Below are 18,355 nucleotides of genomic sequence, written 5' to 3'. Positions count from 1 at the left end.
TTTACACAATTGATGTGTGTATGGATTGTGATAAGAGTTGTATGAGCCCCTAATAAAATGACTAAAAAAAATTAAAAAAAAGAAAAACCACAATGGCCGGCACCGCTAACATGATTACTATCATGACTTGTAACTGACATCTAGGGCCTTTAAAAAGGTCTAAACCAGAGCTTGTCCCTAGATTGCCCTTCTAAGTCTTGCTGGCTTTCAATCTACAAAACAGGGACATGCTGCATCTTCCCCCGAGGCTCTGAGAAGATGATAGTGTGACTTAGAAAGTAATAGCCACCGAACGAACGTGGGGTGGCACGACAACCCTGAGTTGTCTGCTTATCCTGATGAGAACGCCATACCCACCCTGCCCCTGCCTCCAACAAGGGAGTCCAACTGATGGAGCTGGAGAAGCCCACTGAAGTACTGCGGACTGACTGCCCGAAGAACCAGCAGATCTGCCCTGGAAGAATGCTCTGCAGAGCAAGGCTGGTGAGACTTCTTCTCGGGTACTTTGCACACGCTGGAGAAGGACAGCATGCCTGGTAGAGGGGTGGCATGGCGAAAGAGAGGATGGGCCTAGACAAGACGGGCTGCCACCGTGGCTGCCAACAATGGGCTCTAACACTGGAACAACTGTGAGGATGGCGCAGGGCCGGGCGGCGCCTCATTCTGCTCTCAAGGTCCTTGTGGCCCCTAACCACCACCACCATGGCTGCCGCCTGAGCGTCCTGGCACTCAAACAACAGCAACGGGAAAGAAGCCTGGATGGAGGGGGCGGGGGGTGGGGGGTGACGGGGATGGGGACGGGACTCCTAAGTCTAGGGCCTTGGGTGTCCCCCTGAAAGGCCTGCCCCAGGGCCACCTCTGGTGGGAAGCAGACAGCAGACCAGTTCTGTGGGGCTGAAATGCATGGCCTTGCTGGGGCCCTGAGGCAGTCCCAGGACTCTGAAGGAGGCGTGAGCCCTACCACCCTGTGGCTGGGGCATCAGGAAGCTTGTTCCTCCCTGTCAGGCTTTGGGGCCCCTTGAGGGCCTGGTCTGATTGGGGAGACTATCGGAGAGAGCCCAGTGGAGTAGACTCTTCCTTGGCAGGGAATCAGACCTATTCCCGGCCCCTGCTCGCCTGCAGACGCCCACGGCAACAGCAGGACCGCTTCTCCCTGTTGGCCTCATCCGTCTTTTCCAGTCCAACCCGAGGCTGGGGGGCTGGCCCCATCCCTTCTCCCAAGGCTCCCCCTTCCCCATGGGCTACCATGGTGAAGGGCGTGGCAAAGACAGTAACAAAGCCCTGTGGGTCAGATCAGACACTGTGGCTGGGGCACCTCGCTTCATCTGCTTCCTTTTCCTCCTTCCAGAGTCAGGGAGGGTGAGCGGGGCACCCCCAGCCCAGGGAGTGTTCATTCAGAAAGCTATAAGAGGGGAGCCTCTGTTCTGCGTTGGGGGCAGCCTCCTAAGAGCCTCTCTCAAGTCCCAGAGATTCCAAGTTCCAGAGGGCAGGACCTGTCCCGAAGGACCATCGGGTTGGTGCATCTGTGCTGATGGGGCCTGGAAGGAGAGGCACTCAGACGTCACACATTCACCTGCTCACCACAGAGAGATTAAGACACACACCCTCAGTTTGATTCAAGTACAAGAACTTGCTTGATGGGCAAAACCCTGGAGAGACAATGTGATGGGCAAACCCAGCTGAGGTTGGACAAGGCCACAGAGGGATTAGAAAAGTAATTAACCCCTCCCACCCGATACTGCTGCACAGAAGTCTCACAGCTTCTATGGCTCCTAGAGTCGCGGGGGCATCAATGTGTCCTCTGGCTTTCCCCTCCCTGCCTGGGCACCCCCACCCCAAAGTGCTGACACCATGCTGAAAGGGCAGCTCTCGAGCACCCATCTCCTGCAACGTTTGGGTATTAGGCTAAATCCTGCTTTGTGGCGGGCATCCAGAAGTGCCATGTGCAGATCAGCAGCCTCCAGATTCCTGATAAGCACTTGCTTGCTTATCACAGGGCCCTGGGGGTGGGCAGGCGGGAGAAAAGGAAAAGAGCGCACAGGTGTGGCTCAGGTAGGAAGCGCTGGTCCCCTGTCCTGAGAGGGTCTCGGTCCAGGCCTCGTTTTACACATGTTCTCTAAGAGAAGATCCTGAGGGAATGAGAATCTGGCCCATTCTGAAAACCACCCAGAGGGGCAGCTTCCACTCTGCCCTGGCGGTGGGCGACAGCTGGCAGTGCCCTCACAGAGGGAAAACGCTCCTTGCGATGAGTCCTGCCCTGGAGACGAGAGAGGGGCTGGGCAACAAGTTAGCCCTCATACTAGCAGACAAGCAGGGAGCTTCCCCTACTACCCCCGCCCCCTTCTTGGTTTCCGCCTTCCCTAGGGAAGATCTGTGGGTCTCCTCCCAGAGTGGGGATGGAGCCCGTCACTCGGCACTGAGACAGGGAGATCTGTGACAGAAGGGACAGGACCTGCCTGTACTTCATGGCACTCCAGGGGCAAGTTTCCTTATCTTTAGGTGCCCTGAGGCTCCCTGTGGACAAAGCTAGGTGACCTGGGGTGGAGGAGAGGGGAATCCCTCTCTCTTTTATCTTGGGCAAAAGTGGTGCTTCATGAAGGTCTAACATCCAATTCCAAATTACCCCAGAGAAAGGGCCCGGCAATCCAGGCTCCAGGCTGGGAAACCTCATGGGCAGCTCTCCTGTCTCGGTGGATCCAGGAGGAGTCAGAGTTGACTCAATGACACACCACCACAGAGAAGGCTGGTCCCAGCTGGGGTCGAGTCATGTCAACAGAGTCCTGGTCTCACCTGTCTCGTCTGCAGCTGTTCCTTGGGATGTGACAAATGCTGACAGCACTTGTAGTGCCCCCTCCCTGCCAAGCAGACTCCTCTCATTTCTAACATCTATGAAGGGAATGGGAATCAATATGGGAGAAGGAACCTGTTTTTTAGAGTCAACGCAGTGCCGCGCACGTCAACAGGGCCTGTGAGTCAGGCGGCCAAGATCTTTATAGCTCTAAGGGGGTGGGGAAAAGAGAACGGCTCCTTCACTCCTGGGCTCCAAAACAATCTCTTGTACGGCTTGCTCCTCCAGCCCTTAAACTTGAACGAACAGGAAGTGGGAGCAAACGACAACAGCTCCCGAACGAACAGATCAAACCCAAAAGAGTCTTATTTCCTATTCAAAGGCAGCTGGGCACAGGATGACAGAGGCAGCCGGGGAAGCTCCGTGGGAAGCCATCCTGCAGTGCTGTCTCCAACAGGAGGCTTCCCTTTGGTTGCCTGTCAGTAAGGCTCAGGCCACCAGTCCAGGTGGCCGGCTGTACTGCTGCTCAGAGGAGCCCCGAGGAGAACCCCAAAGAGACTATGGAATCACTGTGTGCACAGTGGGACAATCTCCTCAGCTGTAAAGGTGGAACTGTGCTGTGGTGGCTGGGGGTCCAGAGCAGTTAACAAATGGTCCTTATTTTACTGATGACAATGGAAGCCCATGGAGAGACCAGAGGGGTCACTGGAGAAGGGGCAGGCCAGAGGAGCTTTGAGAAGGAAAGGAATTCCGAGGAGAAATGCATTCTGGGCCCTGAGGGAATGACGGAGGTGGCCAGCTTTCAGGGAGGGTGGCTAGACGAGAAGCGGCTCTCCCGGAAGTGGGAGAAATTAATGGAAAGCAGATGCTAAGAGACAGCTGACCTGTCCATTGGAAATGGGGGCTACACATCTTGTCCCAGGCTTGGAAGCACCCATCCCTCAGTAGCGAGGAGTAGGAGGAAGGCCAGCAGGGTAGAGCTCTTCCTTGCCAGCTGGTGCTCATCTCTTTCGATTCATGCATTCTGGGAGTCTCTTCATTTCTAAGCGAATCTGAACTTTCTAGAAACTTCCATTTATTTTACGGTTTCCAAGTCTTCTTTTGAGTTTAGACCTTGCAGAATATTGTTGGGATTTTTCAAGTGGTTCTCTCTCTCTCTCTCTCTCTCTCTCTCTCTCTCACACACACACACACACACACACACACAAACACACACACACACACCAACAGAAAAGAGTAACTGATTCCTTTTCTTGACTTCTTGGAACTCGGTACCTGCTATGGACAGTCTGTTGCCTGGACAGTTTCTAGCCCATCTCCTGTGACTTGGAGAGACGTGTAAACTCTCCTCATTTGCTCCTCAAAGAGATGCCAAGGACAGATGAAAAACACATTCTTTTGCAAAGGCCATCCATCTTCTCTGGCACTGGGGTCAAGCAAGGAGCTTACTTCGGCAGAGGGACCTACTGGAGTTCTGCATGAACACCAAGGCACTCCTTGCTTTCCAAACCCCTTTGGCCCTCTCACCTCTCTAAAACAGCCCAAGTGGCACAACGTCCCCAGTTTTCTAAATCTTAAAAGGAAAGGGCCAAAGGAGTGCTGCTCTAAGCGTTCTGGAATTGACCTTTGATGAGAAGTCTTTTAACATATTTTCCGGCATTCTACAGTTCTTGGGGGAAGGTGATTTACCTGTCTGCTTTCTACAAAGCATGGTTTTCCAAGTGAACAGGGGAAAGGCTTGACCTTTCACTTCTGACCAAACACCATCTCCCGGCATTCCCTGCAATGTTCTGAGCAACTCTCAGACCTCCGGCAGAACGTTGGCAAAGAGGTCTGCCAGAACGAGTAACGAACTCATTGGCAGCGCCATTCAATTGCTCTTAAGCAGTGTGTTAGACACACCGAGTGTGTGTGTGTCTACATGAGATTTCTACGTAGCACACAGACAGGAAAGCAAGGGTGCCTCTGTGCTTAGCAAGTCTGCACCAAGGGAGGGACCAGACCCTGGCACTCAGAGGGGCTAGCGAAGATTTGGCTGAGTGAAAAGATGGAAACGGGGTGTAGGCTGCGCCCTCCTAAGTAAGAGGTCAAGAGGGAAAGAAATCATCAGTGTGGAGGACTTGGTCATAGAAAAATGTGCCTGCATGTACAGCGCCATGAGCGGGTCTAATGTTATTCTTAATGTCCTGTCTTGATCCCTCCCTTCTCTGACAAATTGCACCAGAGACATCTCTGGCTTCTCCGGTCCCCCTCCCCCTTCCGCGTAAAGTTCTGAAGAAAGGAACTTTTTGAAGATGGGTGCTTTGTACCACATCTCAGAAGTCAACTTTAGGATAATTGCAGCGGAAGCAGCTTTTAATCAACTGACAGGCAGCTTTAAGAAAATTAATGAGGACAAAAATCTTAGGAAGGAGTAAATCATTTCTAACAACAAAGCTGTCTCTCTTTTACCCCAAACTCCCCTTGAAGAAACAGTAACCCCCTTCTTGGATGCAAAAATAACCTACCTTTATTTCTGGTATTTGCTGCCCCCAAGGCCAGACAAGATTAAGGGGAGGCTCAGTTCCCTGAAGATTGCTGGAGAACATTCGGGACTGAACTAGAGTTCTAGGTCACTTTTGAAAATTAAGCTTAAAGCATCGAGGGTGGAGAGATGATTGGGCTGATAAGGCAGAGCAAGGAGGGAGATTATCTGTTTAAGAATGGACTTAGAGTCTGGCCCAAGGAGCCTACCCAAGTGCAATTATTTATAGATGCTGGTCCATGCCATCAGAGCCGGGCATCCATCCAGACCGAGGGAAGTTCCTGCTGAGGTTGTGAGTAATCTGAGCATTCTGGGTACCAAGCCTTTTCTTTAGTTCATTTTTAAACAGTCGTGGACACTTGGAGATGGCGGTAAAATGGTATGGATGACAGCATGCCTATGCTTCTTCAGAGCCAGGGTGACACTAGGATGCCCATTAATGAGCAGCACATTGACATCTATGTCCCAGGGAAGGGCCACAGTGAGTTGGACGATGGGAACAGAAACTCAAGAAAAGAGGCCTGAAGGAAAAGATATGGGTCCTGCTGCTTACTCTCAAAGGCAAGGCCTCTTGTTTCTAACAGGTAGGCAAGCAGGCGTGGTCCCCAGGAGAGAGCCTGAGTAGAGGCCAATATGGGAGAGTAAGAATCTCAGGGAGAAACCCAAAAGGGGCTCATAACATTTCCCTGGTTCTCAAGGTGGCATCAAGAGCACCATCCAGGACAGCTTGGGCACGAGGCACCAGCCATTTTCCAGCTTCCAGGACAATCAGAACTCTGACCAGAGCCCCCAAGTTAAACAGGTAAGGTCTTGGCCAGTAAGCGACGGGGTGGGAGCAAAAGGGGACGGACAGGAAGGAGCTCTAACCACACTGCCCAGGCAGCCGCGCCTAGAGCTCAACCTGCAGGCCACGCCAAACATGGAGCTACCTTGATTCCGCAGGGCTGGCCTGAGACTGAGGCTTCGTCTTTCTACTAAGTTCTCCACTGCTCCCAGGGACCACATGGCTGCCCTGACAGGTGATGGCTCTGCTCAAACAAACACGCTCCCTGCTGCCTGGGCCTTATTGACGATGATGTTTTGAGAGCTAGGACTGGTCACCCCCACGCTACCGCTCCTGCAGCGGGAACGCGTGCACAGCACAGTCCACCACAGGGCAGCTCCCCCTTCTCCAGGCTCGCGTGCTTTCCCTGACACCGGTCCAGACCAATGGTTGGTTTGGCAAACACTCGCTCAGCTCAGCCTTGAATGCAGCTTGACCACACTGCGGGAGAAAAGACCCTCAATGAACCTAACCTGGAAGCATGTGAGGCAGGGATGCAAACCGACTCTCAACCCTGTCTTGGAGGGCCACACCCCCACCCCGTCAGTCATAAAACGGGCAGAGAGAAATGCCAACCACGTGTCCTGCCTCGGAGAGCTGCAGGAACTCCGCAGTGAGGTTATTTTGCCATTATTAAGCCACTCATCTCCTTCAGGCCCCACCTGCGAGGCTGGGAGGCTGACCCCTGTTGGGAGAAAGCGTCCAGACACACAAGTGTTGAATGCATTACCCTTTATTCTGGCTTTCGAGTTCAGAATGCCCTGCAGCACCAGGCGAGCCTGCCCCACTCCTAGGTGACACGAACTGGAAGCAGAGGCTGGGACGACGGCGGCTTCTGCTTTCATTACTAATTCGGTGTTCTTGTTGGTATGCTTTCACTTGGTTACAACCAAAGTTATCATAATGTGCAAGTTGCCACTATTTTAGAAATTAATTGCGGTTTTCAGTTACAACGTTGTGCCTTGCTCCAATTAGACAACGAAGTAGAGGGAGAACACTGGAAGTTGAGTGTTTTGAGAAGTCAGCAAAAACTTTGGGCTCAGCAGTCCCTAAAAGCCTAACCTAAAAACAAAACAAGAGATTTACAGAAAGCCCCCCCACCCTCACCCCCCGGCTCAAGTATACGGGAGGCAGAGAGTGAAAATAAGACTCTGAGTCATAGAAAATAGCATATCCAGGCTGGAACTGTCTAGTATGGACAGAGGGGAGGGGAAGAGCAAAATGTGTGCCCGCCTTGATTCTTCTGGCTTGCCCATCACTCACAGGAAAGCGGGAAAGACCCTGGGTGGCCTCCAGAAGCAGAGCAGGGCAATGTCAAAAGGAGTGGAGTCTAGAAACAAGGACAGACATGACTCTCAGCGCAGGGAAGAAAACCGCCGCCACATTCCGGCGTCAGAGAGAAACCTGGAAAGCAGCACCGGCTAAGAAAAGCCGGGCGGTGAAGTTCACCAAGTCAACAGGCTCAGCTCAGGGCAGTTTGGTTAGAAATAGAACAGAGAAAGTCCCTGCTGTTGGTGGGAGTCACTGAGTGGACCACCCACCCACATGACAGAGCAGAACTGCTCCCTCAGGGTGTTCGCTAGGCTGGGATCTCAATGGGAGTGGGTTCCCTGGTCTTTCTCTCGCAGAAAGTCACGGTGCCCACAACAGAATGAGCAGAGAATCAGGCACACAACAGTTGAGTCTGAGGGCTGAGACTTAAAATGATGGACACTCATTAACAACAACTACTCTCAAATTCAAGGGCTCATTAGAATCATCTGACAAGCTTGTTTTTAAAATACAAATACCTGGCTCCCTACTATTCCCCTTCCTGTGGGGCTCTTAAGGCCAAAGAAGCGTCTGTATTTTAACAAGGACTAAACATGTGCAGGTGGTCCAAGAACCACAGTTCAAAAAGCACTGATCCAGAAGTCCAGGGCTGAGAGCAATTCCTTTAGAGAAGAATTTTCACAAGAGACTGTGCAAAGGACTCTCTCTTGGGGAGAGATGTCACTTAATGGGAATGGAAATAAGATAAAGCAATGCCCTAAAGGATGTTCTCTTAGGAATACCTGTTGGACCAGACAGTTCACCTTTCTGATGATGACAGTACATACCCAGAGGTAACACCACAGGAAAGGAGATTATAGGTAGAGAGGATCTGGGATACTCCCACTGCTGAAAAAGCATTCCTGTAAGGACAGGGCTGGGCATTACACCTCACCTGTCTACCTGTGGGAAGAGAGATGCTCTACTGTCCCTTTACAGCCTCACTCCCTGTTCTCAGAAAAAAACAGGTACCTCTTGCCTTTAACAGCGGAGCAGCAGAGCTATCCAAAGATGCTGGTGCCTTCCCTTCCCCCCAGTGAATGATACAGGGACACTGGTTGGATGTTTGATGCCTTTAGATGTAAAGGGCAGTCAAGACCTGGAAACCCGGAAACCTTTCTGCAGTGTTGGGGGTCTGACTAGGCAGGCACTTGGTTGAGCAAAACCTCCTTGAGAGGCCTTGATCCTGCCTTTTGAGTGAGAGGTAAGCCTTTCCAAAGAGAAGCATTCTGGTTACTTCGGCTTCTTCTTGTAAGTAGCAGATGGTACCAATTGAGAATCAAAAAAGCCTCCCTGGGAGGTCTGAGAAATAGCTCTTGTCATGAGGCTCGAGGCAGCTGGCTGGTTGCTCTGAGCCCCTCGCAGGGCCGGAACAGAGTAATTGGATTAGCACAGCTCCTCAGCAGACTTCTCCCACTGCATGCACTCCCTGTGCTGCCAGCCCTTATGTGACAGCAGACCCCACCATCTTGGCTTCTGCTCGGGAGCTGTCTGGCCTTAGCCAGAGGTTCTGGCTACATATGGAAGAGGAACCACAGGAGGCTGGAGAGCTCGCCAGCCAAGCCCAGGAGTTGGGCAGAGCCCTGGCTTCCGGAAGAGGCTGGCTTTGCCCATTAGTGTTGGAGCAATCAGATCCTGTCTCTTAATGAATGATTATCAATAATTAGTCCACAGCGAGGCAGGAAGAGTCAGAAGAACATCTGTGGGGCCCTGGGTTTCTAGGTGGCACAAAGCAGATACCAGGTACTTTCACCACCCAAGTGTGCCGAACAGCAGCAAAAGATGATGATTTTTTAAAGAAGATGATTTAAACTAAAACTCAACCCCCATCTGCACAGATCTAAGTAAGAAAAACTGGCCCAATGAACTGTCTTCTCCCAGCAGCCAAGGTCAACCATTTTCAGACTGCCATGAAATTCAGGAATCAGACCTTTCCCCGTCCTTACAAGGTCAAGAGCTGAGGCCTTCTTTCTTCCCTTCAGAGGCTTGGTGAGACAGGCCATCCCTGCCCCCAGCCCTGGCTTCGGCTAATTTCCACCTAGAAGTGATAAGGAGGTTTTCATGTGTCCAGTTTGTGGTAGATGTCAGGTACCCTATTCCCTACTTGGACTTCCCAAAGGTGAACGACCCATGGGGCCTGTTCTCAAGGAGCTCACAATCCAGGAGAGGAGCCTGACATGGGAGCAAATGACTGCAGTGAGGTGTGCTGAGCCTTAGCACGGACAGGCACGGTGGTAGCACAAGGCGGGAGCTGCCAACTCTGTGAAGGAGGGTTCACAGAAGGGGAAGTGCTTGACAGGCAGTTAGGGACGGAGGAGGGGAGGGCATTCCAGGTAAGGGAACACGGCATCAAAGAGCCTTGTCACATTCAGGGAGCTTGGAGAATGGCTAGGGAGAGCTTGGGGAGACGGTACCTGCAGGAGACAGTAGGGAGAAGACACAGGAGAGAGAAGAGGAGACGTCACTAGGCCACCCACTTCCTATCACTTTGCACATACTGGAGCTATCTCTAGATTCCTCTCTGAAACAATTCCTCCCCGATTCCAGGCAGCCAACAAGCATCTACATCCACAGCACTGAATGAGGGACCACGGGGAATGTGCCACTCCAGAGTTCACATGGAGCCTAACTGAGTGGATTAAACATATATGAGACACGGCTAAGGAAAACATAAGGGAACACACAAGTGCATGAAACTATAAATGGCAGAGACTATAGAAAGTGCTAAGGGAATTCACAGGTTCTTAGCTTGAGACAGAGCTTAAATACCATCTAATTAGAGACTGTTCAAATACTCAACTCCCCTTGACAAAAGCCGGGCCAAATGAGCCCCCACGAGATGTGGAAAGCTCAGTTAGGCATGCTAGCCTAACCACGTCAGACCGCCAACTACACAGAGTCCAGAAGGCTTGCAAAACAGCGAGGCTGGCCTGAGACGAGAGGGGAGTCTAAGTAGGACCCTTCCTCCGCTGGTGAAGTACACAGGACAATTATGTGCAGAGCAATGGCCCAAAGGTATTGTCTTCCATCATGATTACAATCCACCAAAAAAAAAATCTCAACACATTTCCTGGTATACTCACCATAAACTTTTTTTTGTCTTGACCCCTAAAAAAAAAAAAAAAGTAGGGAGGGGGGGCCCTTAGTAAATAACCCTAAGTATCTCACGGGTTCTTTTATGAACCTCTAGAAAAAAGGTCTCAGGTTGAGGGAAGAAAGTGTCCGGTTGATTCCTTATCCAAAGACACTTTCAGACCTCGAGGGAAGCCAGTTCTTAATGCGCTGTGAGACAAGTCTACACAGTTGGGCTGGGTGGGCTGAGTCCTTCCTTATTCCTCTGGTCCTGGCGAAGTGACCAGGCCGCTGCCTTCATTACCCTGCCCAGCCTAGGAAAGCCCCCCAGCAGAGGCACCACAGGGCACTCACCCTCATGGAGGTCTCCCCGCCGTGGGCCTGTTGCAGCCTGAAGACCTGGGCCACCATGTGCTCTGTGGAGGGGTGCAGCAGGATCCGTCGTGAGGCCAAGCCCACCATGACATAGCGGCCCATCGGGGACAGGCTCACTGAAATGGCATTGGGGCCTGAGGGGCAACAGAGGAGAGAGACATTACCCACCACGCTTGTCATTGTCAGGCAACACCTTTCACTCTTAGTCTTCTCTCTTTCCCTCCAAACTTCCTATCTTCTGTCATCCTGGGATTACCTCAAAGGACCATAGAGAGGAGCATAAAGCCTGAGCACAGTGTTTGACAATAAGAATTTAATAAATGCTATCCATTGTTACCATCAAACCACAAAACAATATAACAGTAAACAATGTAAATACTATTTGAAATCTACTGTCTAAGTTAGGAACATTTCCCATCATTAAATGTTCTTCTACAGGAACATTGTAAGGGCCAATCTATCATATGACTGTACAGCCACTTAAATTTAAGCAACTCTTTACAATCTTACAGTTCTCCTTGTTATAAATAATACTGCTGTGAATGTTCTTGCATATCAACATTCATATTGTTTCTGACTACTGCTCTCTTAGAAGTGAGATTGCTCCATCAAAGAGCACACATTTTGAGGGCTTGTAATACACAGTGCCAGGCTGCCTCCGAGTGTCTAAGTGGGCCATCATACCAGGATTCGGAAGCTGCTGGTGCGACTGTGGCAGGAAGAACCCTCCTACAAAAATCCCACCAGAGTCATGCCTGCTCGCAGTGCCCATGGCATGGCACGGCACTGGGTTGGGGTTCCAATCCCTTACCAAATCGCTTGGTGTAGAGCATTTCGCCCAGGTTGTGGGGAGCCAGGGAGTAGACTGCCAGGATGCCTTCGTCGGGAAAGCCCCTCTGACTGCTCGGGATGAAAGCTGCCAGCAGCTGGCCGTCAGCGGAAATGTCGCAGCTGGCGTCATTGTAGATCTTGCAGTTCTGCACCAGCACGTTCACCGAGGCTGCGTCCGGACAGAGAAAGAAAAGGACAAATAGACAGTAGGAAAAATTCTGGGGTCTCCCTAAGGGCCTGAGCCTCTCCCCCAAGGGACACTAAAGGCTGCCTTGTCAGTCAAAGTAGAATATCATGGAGCAAGAAGCACTGAGGAGGAAAAAATATGTCCCTCGTACCAATTCAACAGGGACAGTCAACACAACCACAAGTGCCCACTGAGTTTTAGGATCACACTCTGAAAGCATCATTGGAGAGAGTAAACAAGGACAAAATTCTTTAAAATTGTTCCTGGATAGTCACTCAACAACTGCTATTGCTCCAAAGATGAAAACCCAGATGAGGGAAGGGCAAGCCCACTGATTGGAAGAAAGCCGATACAGGTAGAACTGCCTCGATGCAGGCAGCCTCCTCCACACCCGTCACGTGACCTTGCAGAGGAAGTCACTTCACATCATTAGAACAATTCCTTGCGACCCCTGACCCCTACTCAGCAGAGAGTCAAGGCCCAGCCCTGGCTGGGTGGCTGGGGACTCCACATTTCCCAGTGTGCTCACGCGCTGTCCTTGGCAGCTCAAATCTGCACTCTGCAGTTCCTGAGAATCAAGCCCGGGGGTAGCGCTGGCTGGGCCTGCGTTTCTATTTGATGTCCTCTCTGAGGCCCATCGTACAGGTCCGTCAGGAGGAAGTGGTTTACTCTGAAATACGAGCTGGGACCAGGAGTGCCCACCTCACCGGCGGGCACAAGAGAGCACGACACACTCAAAGGGACGGAGCTTCATGTGTACATGCACAGAGACGGTTTACTCTTTCTCCGCTCGCTGCAGGAGATGACTTGGGTTGAAACTGCCAGGATTATGATGGGTAAAAAAGAATTTCTTTTTAAAGCCAAATTCAACTGCCTTCCAAGAGATCTAGCCCAGTAAGCCAAAAGACAGGGCTCAGAATGTCAAGGGTAAGCATCCCCAAGCAATGAGCCAAGAAAACAAAACAAAGGATCGTTTTGGGGGAGACTTCCATGGTCGGGGAGTGGGAGTGATGATCAAACTCGATGCTCACTTCCCCATGTTGCTAATGAAGCTCTGAGATGACAGAGCAGATCCAAAAAGCCATCAGCACACACTGACGAGGCGGTTGTGCCAACGCTGGAGGGCTGACACCTACAGCACCGTTATGCATAAACCCGAGGAGGGACCACAAGGATGGCTCTGTTTGCTAACTAATAAACTATTGACATCCAAATACTCACTGTTATCACCATTAGGCCTGCATACTGCTCAACTTCCAAGCCGCCATCTGCTCTAGCTGGTATGACTAGATTGATCGAATGAGAGCTGGGACCGTCTGGTCCTTCCTCGGGGTCCTGAGGCCTTTGCCAAAACAAAGAACAAAAACAACCCCCAACTCCCCAAAATGCCATCATCTCCTCCTCTTTCTCTGGACTGGCTCAACTCCAGTGGGGGCTACGAAACCCAAGGAACTGGGTGTGTGGATCAGCTTCCGGAGTGAGCCCATCTTGGTTCCTCCCTTCAGAGTTGGCACTGTCCCTCAGAGAGCTAAAGAGAAACTGACGACTTAGACTAGACTGTGAGCACCAGAGGAAGAGGAGAGAGTAAGGAGCATGGACATCAGGCAGGACATGACATCAAGGCTGGAAGGAGGGGGCCGCAGACTTTAAGGCAGCTTTGCTCTGTTGCCATTTTCTCTCCTGAATGCTGGGTATGGAGAGCCAGCTCGAGGGTGTCAGTATGTCCGTCAGTCAAGAACTGTCTACAACGACTTAAAACTCACCACCAGGAGAGCCTTCCACTGCTTACTGCCATGCTCATTTCTGAGGAGGAAGAGCGGGGAGACGACGACGGGATAGTCAGGTCTGTCTTCTGGATAGTTGGGCCATTGAGGGAAGGCTGACTTGTAGCAGCCCCAGAAGGGCAGAGAACTGCCCACAGAGGGCCGATCTTGAAGCAGACTGCCACCCTATCCTCCCGAGGAGCACCTGGTGGGCTCAGACTGCACTTTTAGCTGCTAGCAGCCAAGTGCTTAACCCAGGCACTACCAGGCCTCCTAGTCTGGCTCTACACCCTTAAAGACATTGGGGATAGAGACAACAAGCATTTCACCTGCCTGTAACCCACGCCTCCATGTTTGTGCTTCTACTACAGGATTCCACCTCTGAGACCACCTCCTCAAGTTTCATCCCCCACACCTCCACCCCAATTTCCCAGTAGTTCTGTTCTGTTTCAGAACTGATCTTGGGCCTCGCTTCTGTCCTAATGAAGGAGTCATGGTCAACTAGAGTGAGCTGGTAGCTGTGTTCCAGGGAGCTCTGGACAGCTTACAGTTTCACTGTCATTTCCAAGTTCCACTGAGCAGCATCCATCTGCTGCTTGCTGTCTCTGAGCTTCCCCGTGGAACGGGATGCACCGGGCTGGGGACTGGGCATCACTGCTTGAATTCATGTTGGTTTCCTCTCAACAGGCTGACATCTTGAGGAGGAGGAGGCTTCAGGAACCAAGTCTATGACTTGTTTTCTCACTCCTTTTGGATGCAGTAGCAATATGTAAGCCGAGAAAATGGTAAAATGAGATTTGGCTAAGACCCGGTGGCCCTTCACGTCCCATCAGAGATCTCGTTCTATCTGCTCCGGGACACCCTCACCGCAGCGCGGCGCAAACCGCATCAGAATCACCTGGACAGTTCAGTAAAGCACAAATGGCTGGGCCAAAAGGTCTATGCTTCGATCACGTTCCCAGGTGTTGCGGGGCCTTACCCAATGCCTCATTGCCAAAGGGGTCTCAATTCTTGAGCTGGAGCTCCAGCAACCTTCCTCTCACTCAAAGTCCAAGCACATATGGGAAAGGAAGAAGGAATGAATGGGATGAAATGAAAATGAAAGCTATTAAAGACAGGCTTTTTGAGTCCAAACTGTTTTCGAGCTTCAAGGGGGCAGCTCCAGGGGGAGGGGAAAAAAAGATGCAGGAGACAGCAGGAAGCCATGTTCCAGACTCTGCAATGTAATCTCCTCCTAATTATAAATAATTTCCAAGTGCAAATGCCCTCGCAGAGAAGGGGAGGGGTTAGAAATACTGATGCCTGGAGAAACAGATGGCTCTGCCTTCCTATCAGCTCCATAAATTATAAACAAACACCTTGCGCAAAGATCGATGGCAGCCTGTTGCTGGCTAGCCAGCTGAGGCCTGGGGAGTGATTAGCAGTGGCAGTGCTTCTGAAAACGTATTAGATACAGACCTGGAAAACCCAAAGGGGTGCAAATAAGCAGGGACATTTCCTCTCGGCCAGCTCTGAGCCCCTCAGGTTTTAGACCATGATTTTTTGTATAGACTCGCCAGATGACACTGGGGGCAACCCCACCCCCACTCCCACCTCACTTGGTGTCTTAAGGCCTTTTGTGCAGGTCCACTGCTGGCCACTCACTCTTTTATGAGTTTGTGCTTCAAAACCACAGATCGAATCTTATGAACTTTTTTTCCCCATGAAATGACTTTCTAAATAAACTATGCATGACGTCTTATTCACGCGCTTGTAAACTCTGGACAAACAGTAATTGAGTTCATTAATCCTGTGTTCAAAGTGAGAGAACAAACGGGTGGGAAGACTCCTCAGCCTAACTCCAGAAAGGGGCCAAGTGCAAGTTGGATGAAGCTAGATGTGGAGCAGGCAGAGCGGGGATGACGAGACCCATGAGAAACGCTTGGGACCCAGGTGAGGTGTCCATGTACTGGCTGCAGGGAAGTCAGAGGTGATGTACACACCGAACCCTGCATCACAAGCCCCACCTCACTTTGCTGACCACTCAGCCGAACTCCCTGCCCCGGAGTCGATGCCGACTCACTCCCACCCCCGCCCTCCCGAGTTTCCAAGACTATAACTGTTTACAGGAGTAGAAAGCCCCGTCTTTTCTCCTAAAAAGCGGCTGGTAGCTTCGAACTGATGACCTCAGGGTAAGCAGCCCAATGCGAAACCACAACACAACGAAAGAGCCTCTGAAAAATGGTGACGTGAAAAACCATAAGTAGATGCTATTCAAACAGATCAGGGAGCACAGCTCATCAAGTGCTGCCAGGAACCTCGAGTAAAAGGGCCCTAAGCTTCTAGAACAGTGGTTCTCAACCTTCCTAATGCTGCAACCCTTTAATACAGTTCTTCTTGTGATGGTGAACCCCAACCATAAAATTACTTTCATTGCTATTCATAACTGTAATTTTGCTACTGTTATCAATTGGGCAACCCCTATGAAAAGGTCATTCGACCCCCACTCCCCCAAAAAAGGGGTCGCGACCCACAGGTTGAGAACCGTTGTTCTAGAAGAACAAATGACAGATAGAAAGGGAATGCTATGGTCAGGGTCGAGGCTGGAGAAAGCCTTCGAAGTCAATGCCCGGATCATGGGTGGTTTTTCTATCCCAGAAAATAATCTCCAGCCAGGCAGGGGGCATGTTTAAGAGGGCTCAGAATCCACCACAGAGAAGGCAACAGCTGTAGCTACCTCAAGTACCACCCTCCTCCAGAGCGGGAAAATATGGATAAGCAGTCTACATTTGCACAAATCAAAAATACAAGGAGGGTTCAAAAAGTGTGTGGAAACTTTTCATTCTCTTTGAACTCTATTTTCCCACGATTTTTTTTAACACCCCCCCACCCCCCGCGCGCTTTATGCAAATAGAGTGAGATCTGTTCCTGTGTCTTAAGAATTTGTACATTAAGTTGGAACAGGTGCATCCAGTCCTTATCTAGCCTAATTTAATGGACAAGAACCTTGATGTTGCAACAATTAAAGTGCTTGACAATCAACCAAAGGCCCAGCTCCACTCGGGGGGGAGGGAGGACATCAATCCCAAGCCCCAGTGTCCCGAGAAAGGGTTTTTGAGGTGTCGAGCTCTTCAGAAGGAGGTCATCTCTTCTTTCTCCAGAGGAGAGGCTGGTGGGTTTGAACTGCTGACCCTGTGCTTAGCAGCAAAATACGTGGGCGAGAGGTCATCAGGCTCCACTGAAGTGTTTCAGAGGGAGGGCAAATTAACAGCATGAAAGGGCAAGTAGGGGTTGTCGGTGAAGCCAGATGTTCGTAAGTTTAGAACCCAGGAACCACCTGTATCTCAGGGTACTGGAAATGTGGGCTGTGACTTGAAAATCGTGACTACATTTTCAAAAAACCATGATGCAATCTCCAAGAAAGACCAACAACAAAAGCACTCACTGATCATTTACTGCAGTAAGTGCCAAGTACTGCGCAGGGTGCTCACGTGAACGCATTCAGTCTTCATAACAGTTCTGTGACATTACAGGGATTTGGGAAGATGTCCACTTGTATTCTGTTAAAAATTTATATTAGCCTTGACCTCAAAAGACTTCAAAATCTTTCTCCATGACACAGAAAAGATCCTTCTATAAAAGCGTGTGTGAAGGCAGCATCCTAATGGGACCAGAGACAAATGTACCATCTGCTGGCCACAGAGGCCTGTCTTAACACACTCTGCTGGGTAAACTTTTGTGTCAGTATGAACTGAGGAACGCCGCCGCCGCCCCCGCCCCCCGATCCCCGGCCGAGGGCCCCCCCACCACTAGCCCGGCCGCGGGCTCCCAGCGCGATCGGCAACAATGTTTACGTTCCGGGGATTATGACGTCGACGCCTCCCCCCACAACTGCTGAAAATGGTTTCCTAGGACTTTGCAAACGGAGCTGCCCAAGTGTTGGTGCAAAACTTTGTAGATCGCGGCTCTCTCGGGCTTCTTTATTTGTTTATTTTCCGGTTTGTTTTCTTTGGTCTTCCCTCCTTCCCCCCTCGGCCAAAATGCTGGGGGCAGGAGTGTTGACAATTAATTGGTGAACTCTCCTAAAAAAAATGGAGGCAGAGAAAGACTCTGGAAGAAGATTGGTGTGTAGCTTTTTTTTTTTTAATTCCCAAATCTGTATCTGGTATACGATAGATTTTTAAAAATTATTATTTCCTGCTGCCTTTTCTTTCCTTTTCTGTATTTTGCAAGAGGACCGGAAAAAATATAATAAATTGCATGCAAAAGGAAGCAAGCAGCTTACTCCTCCAGTCCCTTGTGAGGCTGAACCTCAGACACTTAAGTGGGGAGGTGGCGGCGGGGAAAGGGGTGGAGGGGGGCTGAGCAGGCTCGGGGTTCGCCAGGGAGCTGGGGGGCTGCGGGCCGGGCGCTGGGCGGCGGAGGGAGGAGGCTGGGGGATGCGAGGAGTGCCGGGGGAGTCTCCTTAGGAAGTGAGTGTGTGCGCGCGCTGGTGGGGCGATGAGGCAGCTGCTGGTGCGTTTTGGGGGTCTTCGATGGGAGCTTTGTGGCGGGCTTGGCTGCCTCTCCCTCTCCCAAGCTCCGAGCCCCACGACCCCCCTTCACCTCCTCATCTTGCACTGGCGGGCGGGCAGCGGGGGCAGAGGGGGACTCAGTCTTTCCACCGCCGCTTTGCTGCTTCTTCGGCAGCTCCAGACTCAGA

At 51.2% G+C, this 18,355-nt stretch overlaps 1 protein-coding gene across 8 annotated transcripts in view; it reads right to left on the bottom strand.

Moving 5' to 3' along the window:
* The window catches only part of AMBRA1 (autophagy and beclin 1 regulator 1), a 183,384-nt gene that overhangs the window by 14,192 nt on the left and 150,837 nt on the right, over window positions 1-18,355 (bottom strand). For all 8 annotated transcript variants that reach the window (XM_045290836.1, XM_045290837.1, XM_004708334.2 and 5 more), the window contains 2 exons: window positions 11,705-11,893; window positions 10,873-11,027 (listed from right to left, as the gene is read on the bottom strand). In XM_045290836.1, the coding sequence (XP_045146771.1) occupies window positions 10,873-11,027; window positions 11,705-11,893 (344 nt within the window). The remainder of the gene's footprint in view (window positions 1-10,872; window positions 11,028-11,704; window positions 11,894-18,355) is intronic.

The sequence above is a fragment of the Echinops telfairi genome, unplaced genomic scaffold (assembly GCF_000313985.2).
Source record: "Echinops telfairi isolate 266 unplaced genomic scaffold, ASM31398v2 ScPeMD7_60;HRSCAF=208, whole genome shotgun sequence".
In the NCBI taxonomy this organism is placed as follows: domain Eukaryota; kingdom Metazoa; phylum Chordata; class Mammalia; order Afrosoricida; family Tenrecidae; genus Echinops; species Echinops telfairi.
This window is presented reverse-complemented; position numbering and strand designations above follow the sequence as displayed.